A 24,631-nucleotide genomic window follows, 5' to 3' on the forward strand; every position below is an offset into this window, starting at 1 on the left:
AATGTCCTGAACTGTTTTAGTTGCAAAACTTTTAAATTTCAAGCATGTTGTCAAAAATAAGAAAACATTTGTAAAGCCAGTTTCATACTTCCTGCCCAGAGGCGAGGGCTGCTGTGACAAGGCAGACCCACCCTGTGTGGCTGACTTTCATCCAGGTTATGGTAGTGAGCTGTACATTGCGTACCATTAGCTGGAGAGGAACCTGGAACTCTGTGCCGTTTCTAGCGTCAGCTCACTGGGGTGACAACATGCTCATCATGAACAGACGGACACATCTGGGTTGAAGTAAACATGGAAAGTCCTGTGCAGCTGTTTGAACTTCATTCTCAAAGGAATTCATTGAAGAAAAGTCTAGCATTCTCATCTCACAAGAGAAGTGAAGAACCTGCTCTCCTTCCGTTACCACTGCTGCTTTGGTGTACATTAAGAATGTCGGATGCGTTTTAGTGAAAGATTCATTTCCATCAGTGAAACAAAAGAACATTCACAAATCCATTGTATTAAGATAACTTTATAAAAAAATTCAAATAACAAAGCGTTTGCAATAAAGTAACATTGGAGGTTACAGCAAAGTGTTTTGACATTTCAATGTAATAAAGATGTCAACTGAACAGACACTTTTCAAACATTTTAAAAAGCATTTATTTAGAACTCATTGAGCACACCCCTACAGGGTTATGTGGTGCAGGCTGCTACCTGGGTTTCCCCTTGATCATTTGTGATTTCATTCCTCAAACAGAAATACAAAACAATGCAATTTCACTGAATCAGTACCAACTCCATAAAAATTAAATAAAAAAACGGGAAAAATATTAAGTACCATACATGCCACAATTATAGAAACATTACCAGCGCAAATGCAAGCATCTGTGTACGTGTCCAGTGTCATCAGGCAGCGACAACACAGGCAGAAACATCTGCACACAATTCAGAAAGGAACATAGAGACTGATGATGTGGCTCCAGGATTCAAAGAACAGAAATAAACAAAAAGCAGTTGGTCTAAAGTCTAGAACTAAACAGGGATCCCACAGACAGGCGGAGCGAGCCCAACGGTTCTAAATGGGGAACTCATGTTTAGAAAAAGAAAGTCATCCTTTGGCTCCTGAGCAGCGGCTGGACAGGACTGCTCCGTCTCCCCACAGAGGAACATCTGTGGGCTGCTCTTTCCCTGGGATGCAGTCATTTATCAGTTCATGGTTACATCAATTTTACATTCACAGAGCCATATGTGCATCCACCTATCCTTATCATTAGTTCCAAAGTTGGTTTACAGCATATCATCATCTTCTCCTCCTCCGTACATGTCGGCCAGCTTCTTGAAGCGGGGCCCCCAGTCACTGAGGCAGTCGTAGTCCTGATCCCCGCTGCTCGACGAGTTCAAGGAGGAGAGGCTTCCCGCGTCCGATCCGCCTCCCTCATAGTCAAACACCAGCAGGGAGTCGTAGGGGGGGGCAGTGGGGTCGTTGTCGGCGGCCTTCAGGTTCTGAGAGGAGGATACATGACGTCATTTAAAAAGGACTGGCTTATCTAAAGCCAGTTGAGTATCACTTGAAATGTTTGGCTCTATGAAACCTGATATGAACTTATATGATTCTGTTTTCTTCAAGCTTGTATCTTGTTGGTCGAACGCACTTATTGTAAGTCGCTTTGGATAAAAGCGTCAGCTAAATGCAATGTAATGTTAATAGAACTCATTATAATTTCTCTATGTATTTATAGCACCGTTATGCAAGGAACGATTCAAAAATAGAGGATGATGCAACAATTGTCAAACCATATATGAAAAATCCTGCTGTGAAAGGACCCATCATTTGGAAGAAAGAAAATGCTCTAGATCAGAATCTAGAATTATAAATGTGGTAATATCGTCCTAATTTCAAACGGACATGTACTTTCCCTATCTAACACATTGATTTATAAAAGCAGCAGGGTTTCCCACGCAGACATTACTTCATACCGTCACGGTATAATTATAGCTGCCCAACTCATTTTAATAATAAAATATATTTTTGAAATCGGTCATAGACAGCGACCTACGTCGGCCTCCACCTGGTGGCGGTGTGGTGCTACTGGGGAAAGGAGGCCGAGCGTGGAGCAGTGGGGAAACAGAGCTTGAATGTTAGACTCACATCCACAATGAAGTTTCCGATTTCATCTGGGTTGGCGGGGCGGGGCCGGTACAGAGGAGCCGGCATGAAGTTTGGCAGCACGTCGTCTCTGATGACGTCGGGCCGGTTGTCCAGACCGCGGTGGAGAACACCCAGATCATAGTCCTGGGGGGGGGCACAGGGAGGGGTTTAAACTAAAGATAATGAAGCTTTCATAATAAACTTGTTTATATTTTTAGATGGAACATGCTGTATTCTACCCAACCGTCATAGTGCTGTGGCAGTTATATACCATGATGTGGCAAATGTATGCAAAACGACATATAGAATAAAGTGTAAAGGAATAAACAGTTTGAATGTTGATTATATTATTATAAGTAATACTTTTCAGGGTGACTTATTGTCCTTTTTACATGACTTCATTTATTGAACCTGACTGAGCCCTGTCAGAAAGAAATGGAGCAAACCTCTGTCTTCATTTACCTGATCGTCCTCTCCGCCTCCCTCTTCATCGTAGTAATAGATGTTGTCTCGGATGTCGTCGTCCTGCAGTAAAGGTTCCTTCTGCTCGCCTCCTCTCCGTCTCGCAAACAGAAGCAGCAGCAACACCAGCACTGAAACCACAGAGCACAAAGAACATTACAACACAGCAGAACACATTACCACCATCAGCGCCAAAAGCGCTAGATAAATAAAATGCATTATTATTATTATCATCATCATACAGGCTCAGACATTTAAAAAGGAGCCATGCCGTTTATGGCGCTTTTCCACTGCAGGACCTCGCACGGCTTATGCGGTATGGCAGTTTTAATTTTGGCAGCTGTTTTTGATTTAGTCTTTTAAAAACTAATAACCATTTCGTGTAGTCACATTTTAGTAATTTGTATCCTTCATAGTTTTAGTCTAGTTTTAGTCGATGAAAAATTTAATTTTAGTCCAAATGTTTTCTCTTTAAACCAATTCAGTTAGGCGAATACAGGTTTCTGACATTGGAATCAAGGTGACAGCATCAAGTGTTAATTCGTAAAGCAACATTTCACTCTCTTAACACTTTACTTGTGTAATATCTAGGGATGGGTATCGTTAAGGTTTTTTACAGTACTACTAGTCTTATCGATACTGCTGATCGATCCGGTACTTAAACGGTATTCTTGTATTTACTTTTTGTTATTTTTTAAACGGAAAAACTAACAAATTGTTAACCGAATTAATTTCTTTATTTAAAATGTGAAATAAATGAAATATATATAATGTTAAAATATGTACTGTACTTGAGTAAAATGTTGAGGTACTTGTACTTTACTGGAGTATTTAAATGTTTTGCTACTGTGTACTTCTACTCCACTACAGTTCATAGGTAAATGGTGTACTTCTACTCCACTACATGTATTTATATATACATATATATTACATATATATTTAGTTACTTTACAGATGTGGATGAATGATGTGAAATATAATCAAGTGTTGAATCAGACTTTAGTTCCACCTGGAGTAAATCCACCAGCTACCCTGCAGTATACAAAGTCATTCAAACTAGCTGCACCTTTACCAGCTTTGAGAACACTTTCATGATCAATCATTATAAAACATATCATATATATTATTCTGAAAAGGACCAATCTGCACAATGAATACTTTTACTGTCGCTACTTTAACTATATTTTGATGATCATACTTTTACTTGAGGAACTTTTCCTACACTATGGTATTTTTTTACTTAACTACAAGATCTGAGTACTTCTCCCACCTCTGCACACCTGATGTGATAACATTACTCGTAATTGGGGCAACAGAGCTAAGAGTTAAGGAAGTCGAAAATTGTGCATTTCTCCGACTGCATATGATGCCTTTTGGCCAGCTGTTTGGACAGACTACTCTACTCATGTCAACGCGCCAACACTAATGGCAAACTAGCTTTGTACACATCGAGCCTTGTAGAGTGTCTCTATACTTCTGAACGCTCCGTCCCCGGCAGATCTCTGTGTCCGCTGCATAGTGTCTGTTAGGCCCCGCCCCCGCACACAGGGAGACACAGGGAGATTGCTCTTCTGGAGTGAAGAGAGCGGAAATAATGATATTGCAAGTTAGAAACATAAGATGCATTTTGACAGACAAGATGGAGACTTGGGGGAAAATACCCTGCATTTTGAATGTCCGATAGTCCACCATTAACACCTTAGTCCCGTCTCGTCAACGACAACTAAATATACATTTCGTCAACGTTTTCGTTATCAAGAATCTATTTTTAGCTCGTCATCGTCTCGTCTTAGTCATGTAAAAACGGTCGTTGACGAACATTTTTCGTCATAGTTTTCGTTGACGAAATTAACACGGTGTGGTTATGGTTAGGCCTTGATAGGCCAGGCTCACTTTGTGCTGCATTTCCTTAACAGTTTAGGAACTGGGGTAGTAACTATAGTAACGCAGTGTAGGCGGGAAGATCGGCTGTTCGGCGGGCGGAGTGACGGTGCGTAAAACTACCGTGATGTCATCTTCAATGCGAACCACAAAACCATAACATCAGCCGTTAGATGTTAGCCCTCAGAGATCACAGCTCCTCATATCTGTTCAGAAACTAGACAAAAGTTAAACAAGTACAAACCACAGACTGTCTGTGTCATGGTGAATACAGTCGCTGGTTTATTGTGTTGTGAGTGTGGATGGCGCATAAACAACGTTAGCCGATCTCCATTCAAAACACACATTTTAAAAAGGTTTTTCAACTGCCGTCTTGTCTGCAGACTTGTATCAGTATGTTGTTACTTCGGCATCATTTTGAAACGTGTATTACAATTAAATAAAAGGTCAAATATGTTCATTTTGTTGTAGTTGTAGCCCCCTTGCCAGCGATTCTCTGACCATTCAGCAGTCGAGAGTGTTTACTTCACTAGTTTAGCATATTCAGCCTGGTTGTTGGCCCGGTAAGAACCTCGATTTTGGAGGGCCAGAAAAAAGGTGAACGAGTAGCGCTGAGCCGGAACTACCCCTAGTGGAAAAGCAAAAAAAAGGGGTCCGGGTTGTCCCGGCCGCTTAAACAGTGCTACGCGCTGCAGTGGAAAAGCACCATTAGTATTCTGTGTGTACCAACACCCACTCTTCTTCCTCTGACCATAGACCTCCATGGTTACAAAGCTATGTTATATTATTAAATTGCTCTCTGCAGAAACTTTAGAAAAGCAGACCAGGTAGCACTCCACAACAGCTACAAATGTTGGCCATACAGAAATGATACACATAACTTTTCAATCGTCTTCTCTCTCTATACAACTCACAATGCAGGGTAAAACATTTTAAGGACATTTCTTTCTTTTTTTTGAGAAATGGTATATATCTTGCCAATAAACCTAATGTGCAATGGGGGTTGAATAATTTCCATTGCAACTGTAGATGTCTTTATGAAAACTACCGTTCCTGGAGTTATGACAAAACACTAATCTCATATGAGACTTACTGAGCAGCAGCAGGATGCCTCCCAGTATTCCCAGAATGACAGGCAAGTCAGGGCCCCCTGCCACACGGCCTTTGCAGACCACTTCCTCTCCGGTGCAATCACACACTTTGGCCTGCACCGTGCTGTCCTGCTCCAAGCCCTGGTTGTCTGCCACCCTCAGGACCACAGTGTAGTCTCCACTGGGCAGCTCTGTGGCCAAATGCAGGAGTATGCCCGTTTCTGCAACAAAGAGAGATAAAGGGACATTTATGTTATAGACTCTCTCCACAGTTTGTTATTTTGTCAAATTCCATCAATATTTTCACAAAAAACACATTATATAATTGCCATTTTTCAACTCTAAATCTATCTAACACCCCTCCTCCCCCCACCCCCCACAATGAATATCGACCAATCACGTTCTTGCTTGATTTGCGGGACCAGCGTTGCAGTCGGGAAGAAAAGCAATGTGGAGCGGCAGCTCACCGCTTCATAAGGAGTTTGATCTTTCCTTCTGGCAGAATCTACACAACACATCAGCCCCATTGAACAGCCTAGTCGTGCCAGCCTATACAGCACATGAGGGCCAGAGCTTTACTCTGTGTGTTGCAACTTGCATATTTATTTATTGCACTTGACGCACACACACGCATGGCGTAATCTCTACTGGGGACAGGGGGGACATGTCCCCCCCACTTTTAGAAATCCCATTTGTGTCCCCCCATTTTTAAAATATGTTTATTATTTTTTTTTAACGCAAGCTGTCATCGCCACGGATGACACAGCCTCTGTGAGCGTGAGTGAGAGAGAGAGCCTTTATCTATTATAGATAAAGTAAGAAATCATTCCAATGTGTATAGGACAGTACAAAAAACAAAAAACTGTTTAAAAGGAGAGTGATTAGTAAAATATGCATAAATAGAAAGAAAGAATGCTAACTAGGTAACATAAGATAAGAATAAACAAGTATAAATGATTTGTTGTTGTTTGTGATCATATTCTAAAGATGTTTGGATTATTGAAAAGTATACATCTCCCTTTCATCTGAGTGTTGAGAGCTGTATCCATAAATTCATGTTGTGCTCAAAGTGCACCAGTGCATTTCACTTCAACATTTAAAAACAAATCTTCCTGGGGGTGCATGCCCCTGGACCCCCCTAGAGGAGGTGAGGTCCCCCCCCTCACCTCCTCTAGCAGGTTAAAATAATTAAATTGCATACATTTTCTTTTAGTAAACACTGGAAACGGGTCCCACAGACCCAAACAGCACACGAAGGTTAAAGGTCAGCATATAATAATGTTAAAATGTGCTAAATATATACACTGCAAAACACAAAAAAGAGTAAAAGTAGCCCCCGACTTGTTTTATTTTTTTAAAGTAGCCCTCATCCTAAAAAAGGTTGGTGACCCTGGCCTATAGGCTTTTCCTGGGACTAGCCATTTGTGTTTGATCATGTGGAAAACAACCATTCAGTTGTGATTTAAAAATGTACATACTTGATGCATTCATCCTAGCGGTCCAGTTGCTCTTTGACAGGCCCTGTAGAGAGACGCTGTACGGAGCAGTGAAGCCTGGTCCGTCTTTATCCGTCACCGCCAGCAGGTGGGAGGCCGGTTCCTTGTTACACAGCTGAGAAAACACAATGAATCCTGTTAGAACAAAAGTCCTAAAGCAAGAACATTTAATCATTTTCATAAATGGACAAATTAATACAATTATTATTAAAAATAAATAGGAAAAAGGTTTAGCACTTGGGAAAGGAAACGTACCCTGATTAGACGTTCGGTAATGGTGGGCGCATTGTCATTAACATCTTCGAGCTGAATAATGAGAGTGCCAGTTCCTGTGGCTGGGACTTCATCTGGAGAGGTGACAGACATACACATTAACATCAGGAGAACATCTTCATTTTAGAGAAGCTTAAACATCACAGTGAGGTAGAGCCACATTTGTTTTAAACCAGTGTAGGCAAGCATATACAGCTGCAGGTCCTGACTGCCACCTACCATTGTCATATGCACCAATGAGAACGGTGTATTTGTTGTCCTTGACGAAGAGGGACTCTCTGTCCATGATGTTCTTTACTTTGATCAGGCCTGTGTCTTTGGCCACGCTCAGCCAGCCAGCGGGGTCTCTAATTATTCTATACCTGCACATAAACAAAACAACAACAACATGTTAATATTATACAAGTCAGCTCACCAATATCATGTTTTAACTTGGGGCGTCACCGTTTCCCTAAGTGTTGCTTAGATATTGTGGCAATTTTGAGACATTTTTCTTTGGCTGCTCATTAACAAACTAAAACATATAGGATTATTTAAGATGCAATAATTGAATAAAACATCGAGATATCAGAAATGAACAATCTTTGATGCATCATTACCTACTGTAAACTGAATTATTAAGATAATCTCAAAGCAAGAAGATGAAAAGGATATCAAGCTACTCATAGGATGGAACAGGAACTATGTGTCGGACCAGCTCGACAGAAATCTGCCGGCAGAGCAACAGCTAGCGAGTTAGCATGAGATGTAAGTGAAGGTGCTTTCTAACAGCTGGAGGAGCAGCCAGCAGAAACATCATGCACGGCTTCCATTTAAGCAGGATCAACATCTTACTCAAAGAAACATTGCATTTAATCCCACGACAAATCATATCTCAACTCTAATATGTTTAAAAAGAATTAAACAAATGAATTTTTATTTACTACATTTACAAAGAAACATGTTCAAATTGAGTACATCTTTTCTGCACCCTAGTTTCTATAAAGTTAAGAATAATTGCATCAGCGACAAACAATACAATCTGTATATTCATAACATTAGATTATCAATTCCCATAATTGTCCTGAGAGCTTTTGCGCCACCATCTGCATGGTTGCTTGTCCGATCAAGAAGTACAGTCACTATCAGCAGGCTCAGACTGTTATGGCGCGTTTCCACTGCAGCGGGTAGCTCGCTTTAAGCGTGCCGAGCCGTGCGGGGCCCGTTTTTGGTTGCGTTTCCACTTGGCCTAGTTTTGGCCCGGGGCTACTTTTTCACCTTTTTTCTGGCCCGACTAAATCGTGGTTCTTGGGCCAGGAACAACCAGGCTGAGTCGGGCTGAGTATGCTAAACTAGAGAGAGAATCGCTGGCATGGGGGCTACAACTACAACAAGATGAATATATTTGACCGTGATTTAATTGTAATACACGTTTCAAAATGATGCCGAAGTAACAACATACTGATACCGGTTAGTAAAAACCATGAATTAATGCTTTGACAAGTCTGCAGACAGACGGCAGGCGAAAAACCCTTTTTAAAATGCGTGTTTTCTAAATGTAGCTTGGCTAAGCTAACGTTATATATGCTCCGACTGTCCACACTCACAACAACGGCCTATACAGACATAAATAAACCAGCGACTGTATTCGCCATGACACAGGCAGTCTGTGGTTTGTACTTGTTTAACTTTTGTCTAGTTTCTGAACAGATATGAAGAGCTGTGAGCTCTGAGTGCTAACAGCTGTGTTGTTTTTCTGGGGCTCTCATTGAAGATGACGTCACGGCTCCGCCTACACTGCGTTACTATAGTAACTGCCCCAGTTCCTAAACTGTAATGGAAGCGCAGCATTAAAGTGAGCCGGACCTAATAAGGCCTAACCAAACCGAGCGAGGCCGAGCGAGGCCGAGCGAGGCCTGCAGTGGAAACGCGCCATTAGTGATGAATACATTCCCTCTGTTGCCTTTCTGAGGTGAGAGTTGAAGGGACCACCTAAAGCTTGTTTAAGAACAACAGGAAATGTTACAACACGGTACATGAGATTTTGTTCTTACATGACTTTCTGTTTTCGGGCATAGTCTGGGTCAGAGGCGGTGTACTGCACCACATCAGCGTCAACCTCAAGGTCTTCCCGTTTAGTCACATGCTTCTCCATTGGATCAAAGATTGGAGCTTCATTGACATCCTCCACAGTCACCACCACTGTGGCCGTGGCAGTGGGCAGAGAAGTAGCAAAAGGAACCTCATTCTCCACGGCAACCATCAGAGTGTGCGTGCCGCTCTTCTCAAAGTCGAGACCCTGGTTGGATGGAAGATAAAAAGCAAAGTGACAGTTCATCACAGCTCACACTGCTGTACAACCCAAAGGTACCTTTTTTTTACTGAGATAATACACGTAAGTGTTTGTTATCTGACAAACAGAGCAGGTTAATGCAAACCAACTATAGAACAATACATTTATTGTAAAAATCACTAAACTTTATGAATTCTGAGAGAATGCACAATATTAGTTTCCTTCCTACCTTGACAGTAGAGATGATTCCTTCGAGCTTGTTGGTTCCTGTTTTCACTGTGAAAAGTCCTCCGGGATCACCATCCACGATGGTGAACTTGGCGTTCCAGGCTGGGGAATGTGGCTCATCTTTGTCGGTTACTGACATGGTGACGACCAGAGTGTCCGCTTTATTTTCAGCTACTGATGCCTCATACTGTGGGGAATGAAGGAGGGGGTAGATAGAAGTGAAACAAATAATGAAGACAAAGATTTTTTTAAATGCTTGGTGTTAAACAAAAGTACGTTTTTATGATCTGCTTTCATAATGGGCGGCAGTGGTTCAGTCTGTAGGGACTTGGACTTTGGATCGAAGGGTCGCCAGTTCACAACCAAACAAATACGGAGTGTGGACTGGTTCTGGAGAGGAGCCAGTTCACCTCCTGGGCCACTGCCGAGGTGCCCTTGAGCAAGGCACCTAACCCCACAGGGGTTGACTGGCTGCCTCTCCTCTCTGGACCTCTCAATGCATGTGTGAATGTATAACTGTGTGTATGTACAACTGTGTGTATTTGTATGTGCGCACAAAAGACATAACTGTGTATTTGTATGTACCTATATAAGAAGCATTTGCATGTATACAAAACTGAATTCCTCAATAAAAAGGTCCATCTTCTTCATGCACTTTAGTTCAATGCTAATAATGTAAATAATAAACTTCCAGGACCCATACTGAGATCCGATCCTACAAGAACTACTACTAAAATGAAAAAGAAGCAGTCTTTATTACTAATAATCTTTTACATCACCAAAAAGGTTTCTGCAGCAAACCTGTCATTGACCTTAAGTTGACCGTCTATAAACTGGAGCTTTCATACATCAGTTTGAAACCACTACCTAATGAAATTGCCAGCCACTAGCTTGACAGACATCATTTCAGTCACAAGGATGTTGTACTTACCAATGGCTGAGTGAAGACCGGAGCGTTGTCGTTGCTGTCTGTCACAGTAAGGATTACTTTGGTTTCTCCTTCCAAGCCTCCTCCCTTCATGTCAGCGGCTTGTACAACCAGAGTGTACTTTGGGTATTTCTGTTAAAAGAGACACATGGAGTTTAACTCAACTGGAAGCCTTACATGATTTGCTCTAATTTCAAAGAACCCATTAAAAAGCTTCAAGTAGAAATGTCTAGTATAATCCCATTAGCCTCAGCAGAGACAGATTTGTCGCTGCGTTAGCGTGGCAACCGTACAAGATGCAGTCGAGAAGCTATACAGATGTGGAGTTTTGATCAAAATGGAGTTCAATAATGGCCATGGTGAGAACAAGGGCGGGGGGGGGGGGGGGCAAGCGACCGTAAGATAAGATAACATTACAGGAAAAAGTAGAAAGAATGCCTCAGACCCTGTTTGGGGGCATTTCTCTTTCCAACTACAAAAGCAGTTTATAGCCACAAGATAACTTCAGTGAAATGTCATTAAAAAAAAAAAAGTTTGAAAAATCCCACCCAAGCTTTATTTAAACCATCGTACTTAAACCAAATAAAACTAGTTTGTCTGAAATAAAGGTGATTTAAAAAGGTTAAATGTGAAAGCACACAGGTGAAATTGGTTTTAGAAGTCTCACCTCTCTGTCTAGCCCACCGGCATTGACTCTGATGACTCCGTTATTTTGGTTGATTTCAAACAGGTCGTCTGCGGGCAATTTTGGCTCCTGGTCTATAATTCTGTAGAGGATATCCGAGTTGTCAGTAAGTGGCTCATCAGCATCGGTGGCAACAACCTTGATCACCTCAAAACCTGAAAAGAGAAAAGTGCAAATAATGTTCAGAGGTTTCTTCAAAGTTCGCAGAACACTTTATTCAAAAGTCACCTATCATGCTATTTGTAGGCAATAGCATAGGTCTCAGATATATAAAATATATTAAAAAACATGTCTCTGAATTGTTTTGCTCAAAATACCAAACAGATCACCCATTCTAGCCAGGCCTCATATACCTATAGTTCACTTCCTGTTACAAAAGTGCTGATTCTGGGGTTGCGGTCGGATAATCCAAAAATCAGCTCCTAAATTCTAACCCTATCGTCTATTCCTTGACCTCTGAGTGAAACGTCACGGGGTTAAGGGATAGTGGATAGGAGAATTCAAAAGGATTTAGGAGAAGAGACTGCGGTACTTTAGAGAATCCGAATGCACTTTCACTATCCGACGTGTTTATGATGCGCCAGCGGACGTCATGAATGTGCGTCTGCTGCTGTGGGGAAACTATGGAAACTATAGTTTTCTATAGCGGACTACAACATGGATGTTTAATAAGAACGAGGGACTACTGTAAACTCATCTGCACCGTGCTCTGATGCTGTTGTTTTATGCTTTATGAACGTGGACAACAGAGAAACATATTCTTCATGACCAAAGTTGGAATTGAAATAAAAAAGGAAAGTGAAACTTATGCTCGTCACCCTCTCCCTCCGGTCCACATTAATACAAATGATCCCAATACGTATGATTGTATGAACTATTAAAATATCTTGAAAACAATACAAATGTATTTATTATAAACGTTAGTCCTTAACATCTATCACTGTGTATATCACCATTCAAACATCTTTTAAAAGTTGAACAAACCCCACACAGCTCAGTAAAGACTGTGAGATGTTGACTTTATTTGATCATTTCAGTAAAAACTAACGTTCATATTTCTCTTTTTGATTATAATACTGATGAACGTTCAAAACAAAGCACTTTGGCAACTTACCACATACGTTTTAAAATGCTTAATAAGCACCGTAACTTTCATGATATCATTTCTCCGTCATAATCGGTTGTTTCCGTGAACGGCCGACTGTTGAGTGACGGCAAATGCTGCGGCTGCAATGCATTGTGGGGCAGCATTTTCTCCTCTCCTTTCGGTTAGGGAGGTCCAGTGGTTCCTAAGCTAAAGGAGGTTATAAAGGAAGTTTGAAACCTCTTTTCCTTTCATTTAGAGAATTGGAACGGCTCTTATCATGGCTGCCACTGAGGGACTTCCGGGTCATTTCACTCCGTTAGGAAGGTTCCTAAGCTAAATGGACTATTCGACTTCAGCCCAAGTATAAAGCTTTAAAAAATATATATATATTTGAGAAAAAAAAGAAGAGGGCGCAACGTTTATGCCTGCTCATACTGGCAGATACTGCCGTGATGAAACGCCATATATTGTTCAAAACCACATCAAGGATTATTTCTGAAACAGTATGGAGCTCAAAGGCGTTCCGTCTTGCCGGTTTACCACAAGGCGAGTTCCTTTTTATATCCTGCTTCTTCACACGTGTGCTCTCTCCAGTATAGGCTAGGTTAGCTCTGAGTGTTAGCGATGCTTGCTAATGTAAACAAAGACCATATTACGTCCAAAACAGTCTGGCATTGTTTCTGATAGGTTACATTTCTGATAGTGCCGTGGGTCAGAATTTCCGATATTATGTCATATCGGATGAAAAGCTGGATCAGCTCCGTTGTAGCCCCGTTTAAAGAGAGAGGGTTTTATTTTCTGACGCTGCGCGAGTTCCCTGACACACCGGGGATACATATTTATGTATAAAGATATCAAAAAGTGCATCTTGCAGGATAGGTCCCCTTTAAAAAATTTTTAAAAAAAGGGTGATTAAAGAAATAAAGTTGGGCTTGTATGATGGTTTTCTTTCTAACCCAACTATGTGAATGTGCTGTGCTCTGGCTCAGTCAGCGAAGTCATTTTGGAGTCGTCATACCCCATATAATGTAAACAAATTAACCCTAAATATGATCACTAACTACTATTATGCATCATGCACACAGGTAGATTTAGAAACCAAAACATTCTTGAGACAATTGTTTTTCTGGCCTAGAGCCATAGTTTCATCTGGAAACATATTTTGGGAATCACTGACGGTACCTTTTGCTGAGGCCTCAGCCACTTCCCCCAGGTAGGTGTCTTGGGAGAAAATAGGTTTGTTGTCGTTCTGGTCAATCACTTTCACATTAATTTCCATTGGTTCCTCGCCCTTTCCTGCATCATCTGCCACCGCGTGTGCTAGGAACTGCATACAACAAAAACATTTATATTATAGTACTATATATATGAAAGATATAGCCATTTATCCATTTCATATCGCTAGCATGCATAGAGACTGTTTTCGGATGTGATAATAGAGGATGATATGGAATGACGTCCCGAGTCGAGCAACTAGGGCTGCTCGATTATGGCAAAAATCATAATCTTGAATATTTGGGTCATTAATTGATATCACGATTATTAAAAACGATTATCCATTTACTTTGAAAACATCAATTTATTAAAAAATGTGAACAGAATGTTTTTAACAGTTGATTACCTTGAACTGTAAGTATAATTCAACTGAAAAACCAATACAAAATTATCGTTTTATTTCGATTATGTTGTTTTCATAATCGTTGCAAGCCAAAATCATAATTGCGATTAAAATACAGTTAATTGAGCAGCCCTAGCACCAACAGAAGAAGTGTTTGGTACCAAGAGTTATTATTTTTGGATAGGTGTCGTTTGACAAGCCTAAACGGCTGTGATTGGTCTCATCAGTCAAAAATAGTACAGGTGCATCTCGATAAATTAGAATATCGTGGAAAAGTTCATTCATTTCAGTAATTCAATTTACAAAACGTGAAAACTCATGTATTATATAGATTTATTACCGAGGTGAATTATTTCAAGTGTTTATCTTGATGATTAAGGCTTACAGCTAATGGAAATTTGATTACTACATTAGACTAATACAAAAACAGATTTTTAATACAGAAATGTCGGCCTTCTGAAAAGTATGTTCATGTGTTTGCACTCAGTACTTGGTTGGCTCTCCTTTTGCATGAATTACTGCATCCATGCGGCGTGGCATGGAGGCGGTCAGCCTGTGACTCTCCTGAGGTGTGATGAAGCACAGGTTGCTTTGATAGCGGCCTTCAGCTCGTCTGCACTGTGGGGTCCCGTGTCTCTCATCTACCTCTTGACAATACCCCATAAAGCCCTTCATGCTTCCCTCTTCTGAAAAGACTGGAGATGCTGATTTCCTTTTCCAGCAGGACTTGGCACCTGCCCACACTGCCAAAAGTACCAATACCTGCTTTAATGACCATGGAATCACTGTGCTTCATTGGCCAGCAAACTGACCTGAACCTTTATGGGGTATTGTCAAGAGGAAGATGCGACTCGAGACCCAACAATGCAAACGAGCTGAAGGCCGCTATCGGATCACCCTGTGCTTCCATCACACCTCAGCAGTGCAGCTGGCTGACCGCCTCCATGCCACGTCGCATTGATGCAGCAATTCATGCTAAAGAGGCACAAACAAGTACTGAGTGCAAACACATGAACATACTTTTCAGAAGGCCGACATTTCTGTATTAACAATCAGTTTTTGTATCAGTCTTATCTAATATTCAAAATGTTCTGAGATACAGATTTCTGGGTTTTCATTAGCTTTAAGGCGTAATCACAAAGTTTAAAACAAATAAACGCTGGAAACTTTTAATTTAAATTAAATTACATTTTTACAAAATTCTACTTTATTGAGATGCACCTGTATGTAGTAGTATTACACTTGTTTTGTTTATTCAGATTCTAAACTAATACATTCTGAAGGGAACTTGAGCACAAAGCACATCCAGATGTGTCTCTCTGATCCTGAAACAAAGAGTGTGTGTATAAAACCAAGACGTGCTCACCTTGTATACATCTATCTGCTCTCTATCCAGTGGTTGTGTGAGGTACAGAGTGCCAGAGTCTCTGTCCATGGTGAACAGGCCAACAGGTTCCTGATCAGCTCCTGGACCAGTGATGCTGTAGAAGATCTTCTTTACCTTGTCCTCATTGGATCGGATCTGGAAAAAAGCAACAAGGCTGAGTTAGGGCTGAATATATGAGTTACAATAATGCAAAAATATTGTCACAATAGTTTGAATTAAACTGCATTAACATCTCTGAGATACAGCCACCTCAGTCAACTTTACAGGGGTGGGGTCATATCAGCCACAGAGCGCCTGAGAACAAATATACCATTTCATTTCCTGAAAGGACGATTAGACTTTTCATTAGAAAGCAACTTTTTGTACAATAAAACAAGGTGATTGTTTTGTTTGAATTAATGTAACATTGGCTTTATTTTGAGAGCAGTGGAGAGAGACGACCACAAGAACATTTGAAGCTATATTTAAATTGACATTAAATCGAAAAAAAGAATCAGAGCAGAATGACAGCAGCAGAAACCATGAAGGAGCCCTCCTTTACAGAAACAGAGATTTAATATACAGATTAGAATGAAGGGGTTTTAGTTCCTCTTACCTGAGAGACTTTCAGTGGGAAGGGTCCTCTGACGTTCTCAGAAACACTGATGACAGGAATGACCCAGTCTCTCTTCCTCCTCCTCAGCCCTGCACTAGCTTTGCGGAAATGCAGAATGGGCACCGGCTGATCGGCGACACTCTGAAAGAACATGCTCATAATAGTCAGTTATTTTGCCGCAGACATTCCACATTGGACTCATTAGCCTAAAGTGCTGAAACAGAGAAGTTACAATGACAATGAAGAAATATCTGATCATGTTACTTTTGTACTATATCCTATTATATACTGTGTCATCATTTCTGACAGAATGACTTTAAAGTATTTTATTCATCCAGGCTAAAGAAACCTAACACACAAGATGAAGGCATACACAAAGCGGACAATGACATCAACTTCAGAAAATGGGTAGCAACATAAATGATAATTGCATTAAATAAGGCAAATTCAAGCACATTTTTAGCACAAAGGCTGTTTGGCCACAGACTTTTTTTTTTTTTAAACTGTTATACTAATACTTATCTCATCATCTCTTTAAACAGCAATGGTTATTGCAAAGCGTCCCACAGGACCAGAAACATTTGCAGAGAAATGTAATTATAGCCTTCATTAACACATAAGGTGCTAAGAACTTTAATATAGGCACTAATAAACAAATAAGTAGTCCTAGTATCAATCTAAAATGGCTTACCTATGAAAATACTCACAATAACTAAATGGAAGCAGTGAGTGTTGGCTATTCATACGCAGCCACAGAGGGGCAGTGTTGTTATGAACAGGTGTTGTGTGTGTGTGTGTGTGTGTGTGTGTGTGTGTGTGTGTGTGTATATATATTTAATATATTGTTTTGAAAATAGTTTTATTAAGACTAAAAATGTATTCTCAAACACCCTTTCAATAGTGTCACTAATCCTACCTGAGTCTTATTAGCAGGGTCCACTTTAGTATGGTGGTGGTGATGGTGCTGGTGGTTGTGGTGTATGTGGTCTCCATGGTGATTGCTATGATGCAATACTCTGACAGGAACACTAATTTTGTGTCCTTGAGAGGTCCAGGTGTGGACGAAGAAATCCTGGTTCCCACGAATATGTACAAGTTCTTTCACCTGGAGGGAAGACAATAGTCATCATCGAAGACCAGATTGGTGCAATAACTTTTAAATGTAGCCTACAAAACTGACTGTGAATATTGCTGTATTTTGCAAAATGCAGGCTTGTAGCACAACAAGGAAGTTAAAGCAGTGCTGTGCTATTTAAAATGTGTATGTTCAATACAAATATTCTGTCACAATATCAATTAATAATGGTTAGAAATTGTAATCTCAATGACGATCACATTTTGCAATTGAGCCTTACATGTGTACTGACCTTCAGTATGCCGTCTCCCTGTACCGTGAAATGTCTGTCATCACTTTTGAAGACAAATATGGTGCGGTCTGTGCAGTCAGTGAAGGCCACTAGAATTAAACAGAAGAAATGGTCATACATTACAAATGCAGTACATTCAGAGAAACATAGCAAGAGCTGGCAATGGAGAAAAGCAGATGTTCTAGGAACTAAAAAAAGTCAACTAAAGAAACACTTTCTCGACACTGGATTAAAGAGAAGAGTGTATTTATAACTTATTGATGGCCATGCTAAAAGGAAAGCAAAAGGATCAAATAAAAAGAGAAAACTAATCAAATAACACGGTCTGATTTCTGCAGCAAGACTAAGAAGAGATTCCACCCGAGATTTGCTACAGGAAGCTTGTGATAGCAAAGAAAAGCCCAACTCGGGCCATGGATCAACCAAAAGGCAACCTTGAATTAAAGCGCAGCTCACTCGTGTGCTCTCACCCCCCAACATCTAGCCCAATGCATGCTGGGATATTCTCTAGTGCAACCCTGCACAGGATAGCCAGTATCGTGGGGCTGGCATTTTTCTAAGTGGCTGTGACTAAGAGATAATAAGCAGTATAGTGAAGTAAAGATGTTGATAACTTTGACTGCTGTAGTTGGTTTTTCTCAGTTGTGACTTTTGGTAAAAAAATCTACTTCTACATTAATATTTGACAATGGATTCGAAATAACTGGTTAAACAAATCGTAAACCTCCCAGAGCAAACCAGTAGCCTGGTTCATTATTGTAGAACATTGTCATAAACAAGCAAAGATTTCACAATCAGACATAAGCCACTATTTGAATAGCACATCCTGCAGAACAGGCTCAGGGACACTGTTGTACCCTGCAGGTAAGAGCATTAGGTGCAAGCTGAGACCTGAGGTAGTTTGGGAGTGAGAACAATGTGAGCAGCTAATCTGTAGACGGCAATCTGAGTCAGTCGAGCACGTTAGAAAAGCTCAGGAGTTTTATCTATGGCTTTAACTTATAGATCCAAATGCTATAGTTCAAATGTTCCCATTGAACATGGGAAACAAACAACCCAATTACCTTGAAGTGTTAACCAAAGAGTGAAAGCTTCACAGATTGTTCCTACCTTTTCCCAGTCTTGTGTGTGGCTTCAGGAACTTTGTGGACACTTTGAAAATGAACCTGCTTGACTTGAATCCAGGTACACATGTTGGCTCTTCGGCAGGCACTAAGACAGAGGCCTAAGAGAGGAAACAGACTTCAATTCAATATAAATCCAGATGTATGGAATATGGGTAAACAGTAGCTGACAAGAACTGTTATTTAGTCGGATTTTGTTAAGGAACTTTAAAATGGCACTCCTTGTTATCAAAACAGTATACAACATGTATGCCCCGTTTCCTCAGCAGCTCTGCTTAACTCCAATCAATTTTAGTAGCAGGTACTTTATTTGTTTTCCCATGCGGACAGTCCGGCAGGATTCTCAGATGGTCGCCATTACAACGCAGCATGAAAATGACGTCATCTTTAACAAAACACTTACTGAATCCTTTTAACAGAAACCAAACAAAGAACCTCTCCACTTAGTCATCTACTTTGAGGGATGCCATTTGACCAAAAACTGGGTTCAGTTAATACAATAATTGAGGTCACGGTGAGTGCCACGGTGACGCGTCCTAAAAAGTCATGCCATGACTCATTGTGAAGTGTTTCTCCGTTATGTGCAGCCCAAAAAATAACCCCATGACTGTCATGGGGTTCTTTTTTGGGCTGCACAAAAAATAACCCCATGACTGTCATGGGGTTATTTTTTGGGCTGCACATAACAGATATTTCCATCAGGGATCAATCTCCGTTTTTTTGTTGATCTATGGTCTATGATATAACAAGACAATGTAAAAACAACCAATTGCATTAAAAGTACTAAGATCTCCAGGTGAGTAAGGACTTTAAATTGTGTATTTTGTCCAACCATTTATTAAAATCATATCAAAAGGTCAAAGACAAATATATTTCTTTATTTTAAAGAGCACTATCAGCAAATTTACATTTTCATATTTGGTAGGTGGTTCAAGTAACAATTGAATAATCATCAGAATTGCTGTGAAGGACTTCACACAGGACTTAAAAAGGTTGTTATAAGAAAATGTGATTCTTTTAAATCTATCATTCACAAAATTGTAAAATAAACTTGTTCTTGAAATGATTATTTCATCATAGCAATTCATATATAAAAACGACTTATGACTAATGTGTGAATGAAAATAATTCAATTGAGACATGTTGGGCTGGAATTCAACCTGCAGACAACGTCATCAACGGCACAGGGCGAGGCCGGCAGACCAGTGGCGGCGCCAGAGATTTGCTCTAGGGGGTGCTGTGGGGTAGCTTGACGTTTCATAGAGGGTGCTCAAACATTAAGGGTTTGCCATTAATGAACCAGCGCTACAGTTGAATTTTCTACTGCAACACTCCCCACACACACACACACAGTGTGCCCGCGACTGTTACAATGAAGGCTCGGTAATCAGCTCACGGCATATGCAGGGGTAAAGTGCTATTTTTACAAGTGGGGAGTGGACCTCACCTCCTCTAGTTTATTTTTAAATATTGAAGTTAAAAGCATCAATTTGGTGCACTTTGAGAGCCAAAATGAAGAGATCTATGGATATACAGTATCTCTCAACATACATATGAAACAGAACTGTAAACAGATTTTCTATTTCTTTATAGATATTTTACAAATCACTCCCCTTTTAAAACAAACCGTTTGAGACCCACTGAGATAACTAGACTAAAGTTAACTAAACATTGAGTCCTTTACTTCACCTGAGCTGAGGTTATCTGAGACTCTCCGTCTGACAGGAGAGAGTTCTCCCTCCACCTTGTTGTTGAAAAAGCTCTTTATATCCGTTAGCTTGGCTAGCTAGCACCAGATGCTAACCACAACGATCTCCGGTAGATACCCACCGGTGCGCGAGCTCTCTCTCTCGCTCGCTTGCGCACGCACACAAAATGGATCGTGCCACACACACACACAGAGCAGAGCTTGAATGAAACAGACCCAGAAGTAAGCTACTTGTACTCACGAGGCCTATTATGTGCAGAATCCCTCTCGCTTTCAGGTGGTTTTGATTGAGTGTCCACACGTGGACGTTTAAGGACTAAAAAACGATCCATTTGTCACTTTGCTGTTAGCAAATCATTTGGGGCTCCAGCTAACAGGAAGTCACTCAAGTGTCACAAAGTAATTTACCCTATGGGTAGGTCAAAAATCGAATGGGTGCTGGCCATTGGCCTAATCATATCACCTGTGTTGGCTTTATGTTTTTGGTCAAACATTTATTTGTTTCACATTTGCATTGATGTAATCAATAATTTTTCTGATTTAATTTAATAAAAATAATAATAATTTTCGGGAAAAAAAACATATTTCTTGGGGGTGCTTTGGCAATCCTGGGGGGTGCTTCAGCACCCCCTAGCTCCCCCCTGGCGCCGCCCCTGTGGCAGACCCATCGATGGGCAGTGTCACTACCCGATCTGTCCCCCTGCCCGATCTGTACTGTGCATGTGCGAGATGGTCCGCCATATTGGACAACTCCAGACGGCAACCCAAGTAGAACAACAACTATTTTTATTGGGTTCTTTTATTTGGGGTTAAGTACATTGTCAGAATAAGTGAGAAATGAATTTAACTTCTGTTAGACAGCTATCATACTGAATAAATATTTACTGTGAATGTATGCAAAAATGTATGGCATATAGCCTAGCTGTCTAATAGAAGTTAAATCAATTTCTCACTTATTCTGACAATGTACTTAACCCCAAATAAAAGAACCCAATAGAAAGAGTAGTTAAATAATAGTGAAGTCACGTTGTAATAACAATAACTCATCTCTCTCAAGTTTTCTTTTTGAGCTTTGCCAAAAGCCACTGTGTCAAGTGTCCTTCTTGGGATGCCGTACGAAGTTGTCCAATATGGCGGACCATCTCGCTTATGCGCACTGCAGATCGGGCAGGGCTGCAGATCATGGATGTATAATAAGAACAGATCGGGTAGTGACCGTAGTGACAGACACTACCGACTCCAGGGCAAGCCCCCAGGAAGTGCGCCGGACTCTGAGGAAAATATTCGTTGTGGCCAAACGGCATTACTATACTTCCGTATCAGTCGCTGGGCCCGGAAAGACTTTTTCGCTTTGATTAAAGAGACTTCTGTAAATCGTTGAATATTTTTTTTAAAACTAAATAAACTACCAGTATGAACATTTGTATAGCCCTTATTAAAAACATTCGGTCCTCAAGTTGTAAAATGTGCTAATAACGTTATTCTGAGAGTTATTTCCCTCTGCATTATGAACGCAGATCTAACCCACGGGACCGCGCCGCCCGGCACGTTCATGGGACATGTTGAGTACTACATGAGTTTTACCTTTACCAATGGATGCACAATGAGAATGGATTATATGATTATATGAATACTTTCGTGACGTTTTTATCTCTCAAAAGTTGGGCAAATTTGTCTTCATGCACCAATGAGCAACTCTCATAGGAATGAAAGAGGCACAGCCTCCCACGCTGTATCCAGTTCTTATTATACATCAATGCTCCAGGGAGGAAGAGTGAGAGTCAACTCCGAAAATGGCGATTTGGTGCTGCTTGTACCCAATGGGTTGACAGACTCTTCTACATATTGCTTTTAAATTACACAAGATGTTTCGCAGCATTGTTAAATGGTCGAATCAGCACCAATTTAAATAGAATTTCGCCATTACCTCCCCCCAACAACCTGGCTCCTTTGAGTCAAATACAGTGCAGAACTGCGGCAAGTGGTGTGACAAATACTAAATAATTTACTGGAATAAAAAACGAAATAACTTAACGTTACAATTTCCAAAGACACGAACTGTTCTTAACACATACGAATAGTGTCCTATCAGTATTATATGGTAAGAAAATGTACCAAGTACATTTATCGACAGAAATGAGCAGAAGCAGTAGAAGAGTTTAAATAAAGTTACAGCCGGAAATCTCACCTGAAAAACGGCGATTAAAATTCCCAAAACCGCGAACTGAGCGGTCCCCATCTGCCTGTACTCCACTTTCAGTATTCCTCGCAATGTAATGAATAATAAATATATTCCTTGACGAGTTTGCGTCGTGTCTTCTTTGTCTCCTCTCCTGAAGGAAGTTACTGACTGAGTGCAGCTGGGCGAGTTGCTGCAGGTACTTTCAGCGTGTGACGTCAGCTCACAGGTGCGCAGGTTCCTGATATGGGCATAGAGGCTGAACACACCTGAGGAGACAGATACCCGCAGTTTCTGTTAGCCTGCTTCCTGTCGATTTAGAGGTAGCAGATATACGACATGAAATAGTAGTAGTAATACACTGACAGCGTTCACTGAGCTGTATGTGAGATGAGTGAGCAGCTTTCTGTCTCATTTCCTCTTACTGACAACCACAGTCTTTCCCCCACCTCCTCTCTATATCTCTCTGTCCTTCTGTCCTATCAGTGTATGTTTTGGTCATTGGATTTTCTTTTCACAAATGGTTATTCAAAAACAAAAAACGAGTGGATATTTAATTTTCGTTTTAAAATTGAAATACAAGGCGTTTTTCTTTATCATGGTAAAAAAGGGATTTACTAAACTTAAAAAAACGGGATGATTTTCATTTTCTACTTCTCAAAACAAAAAATAAAATCACTAGGAAACAGAAACAAAAACACTAGGCTTGTTTGAGACGCGTTACGGCTCGCCTCGAAAGTAGACGAGAATAGCCGATCGCAGCCGGGGGAGGTCTCAAAAAGCTCGCCTGAAGTCGGACAGCTCCGAGTCGGCTTCGTCTTCTTCTTCTTCTTCTTCTTCTTCTTCTTCTTCTCTCGGTTTTTTGGCGGATTGCAAACAACTTTAAGGTGCATACCGCCACCTCCGGAGTCGGTTTGACTCGGTTTGCATTTATAAAGAATGCACACATGTGTTTAATCGTTAATGTCAGATATGTAGGAAGTAAATACATTTGTTCCTGCTCAAGATTAGATTCAACTTTATTGTTGCACATATTACAGACAACGAAATGCAGTTTAGCTTCTAACCAGGTGCAACAAGCAGTAAAGTGAAAAGTAATGTACACAATCTACAGAATAAAATATAGAATGAATTGAATGATGAATAAACAGTGAGGGCCTGAGGGGTATGAATACACTAGATATACACAGCAGCCTGTGAGCAGTATGAACAGTGTGAATGAATATGCTAAGATATATAAAGTATGAAAACGGTAAGCAGTGCAAGTATAGTATAAAATATATAGATATTAATTTCATGATGATAAACATTGTGGAACAATGATGAAAAATGGGAATGGATGGGGCGACGTAAAACTGACACAAAACAACAACAAACTTTTGCCGAGCCAATGGGAGAGTTTAATCACCAGCACGTGGTAAAAACCACCAATGAGCGCTCAGCTCGAGATACCAGCGAGTCCTTTCCCATCAAGCATTTCGCTTCCGCAGCCCGTGGAGAGGAACTGCGCCGCCTCGCCGCGCCTCGCTCTCAAGGCTGCGGGCGTCTTTGTCCCGCGAGATTTCAACGTCTCATGTAGGCGAGCCTCCAGAGCAAGTCGGACAAAATGACTAACCATCATGCAACGCACTAGCAAGATGTTGATCGCAACTGCGCAGGTCTCGCTTGTCTCAAACAAGCCTACTGTCACTACCCATGGATGTATAATAAGAACTGGATACAGCGTGGGAGGCGGGGCCTCATTCATTCCTATGAGAGTTGCTCATTAGCGCATGATGATAAAATGGCCCAACTTTTGAGAGAGTAAAACGTCACAGATTACCCGGCATGCCTGAGAAGTACCCGTATGTGCGCTCATAGCGCATGCGCAACTTTAACCAAAATGCTCGTTCACATCAAGCACGTCAATTTGCGTACACGTAACAGCACCGTGCGTTCATGACAGCATGGTAATGGATTGTTATTATGATGGATTTGATATTAACGAGGCGGCAGTTAGCAGCTAGCTAGTAATTATGCTAATGTACACATCAATCGTTATGTACTTCTATTACGCTGTAACAGGATCTAGTGATATCCAACAGAGCTTCAATTAGCATGAAATAATTATTGCACTGTC

General features: G+C 40.8%; 1 protein-coding gene across 1 annotated transcript; it reads right to left on the reverse strand.

The window, feature by feature from the left end:
- Positions 1–493: 493 nt before the first annotated feature.
- On the reverse strand, positions 494–22,942 carry LOC117550721 (B-cadherin-like). Its single transcript, XM_034223238.1, has 19 exons — positions 22,879–22,942; positions 22,522–22,781; positions 18,612–18,726; positions 17,502–17,590; positions 17,051–17,239; positions 16,135–16,275; positions 15,519–15,674; positions 13,717–13,861; positions 11,430–11,602; positions 10,766–10,894; positions 9,836–10,021; positions 9,368–9,612; positions 7,554–7,696; positions 7,317–7,408; positions 7,044–7,176; positions 5,568–5,786; positions 2,594–2,724; positions 2,132–2,275; positions 494–1,485 (listed from the first exon to the last, which is right to left on the reverse strand). The coding sequence occupies exons 1-19, from the start codon at positions 22,925–22,927 to the stop codon at positions 1,270–1,272; spliced, it is 2,955 nt and encodes a 984-aa protein (XP_034079129.1). The 5' UTR covers positions 22,928–22,942; the 3' UTR covers positions 494–1,269.
- Positions 22,943–24,631: the final 1,689 nt, after the last annotated feature.

The sequence above is a fragment of the Gymnodraco acuticeps genome, unplaced genomic scaffold, assembly GCF_902827175.1.
Source record: "Gymnodraco acuticeps unplaced genomic scaffold, fGymAcu1.1, whole genome shotgun sequence".
In the NCBI taxonomy this organism is placed as follows: domain Eukaryota; kingdom Metazoa; phylum Chordata; class Actinopteri; order Perciformes; family Bathydraconidae; genus Gymnodraco; species Gymnodraco acuticeps.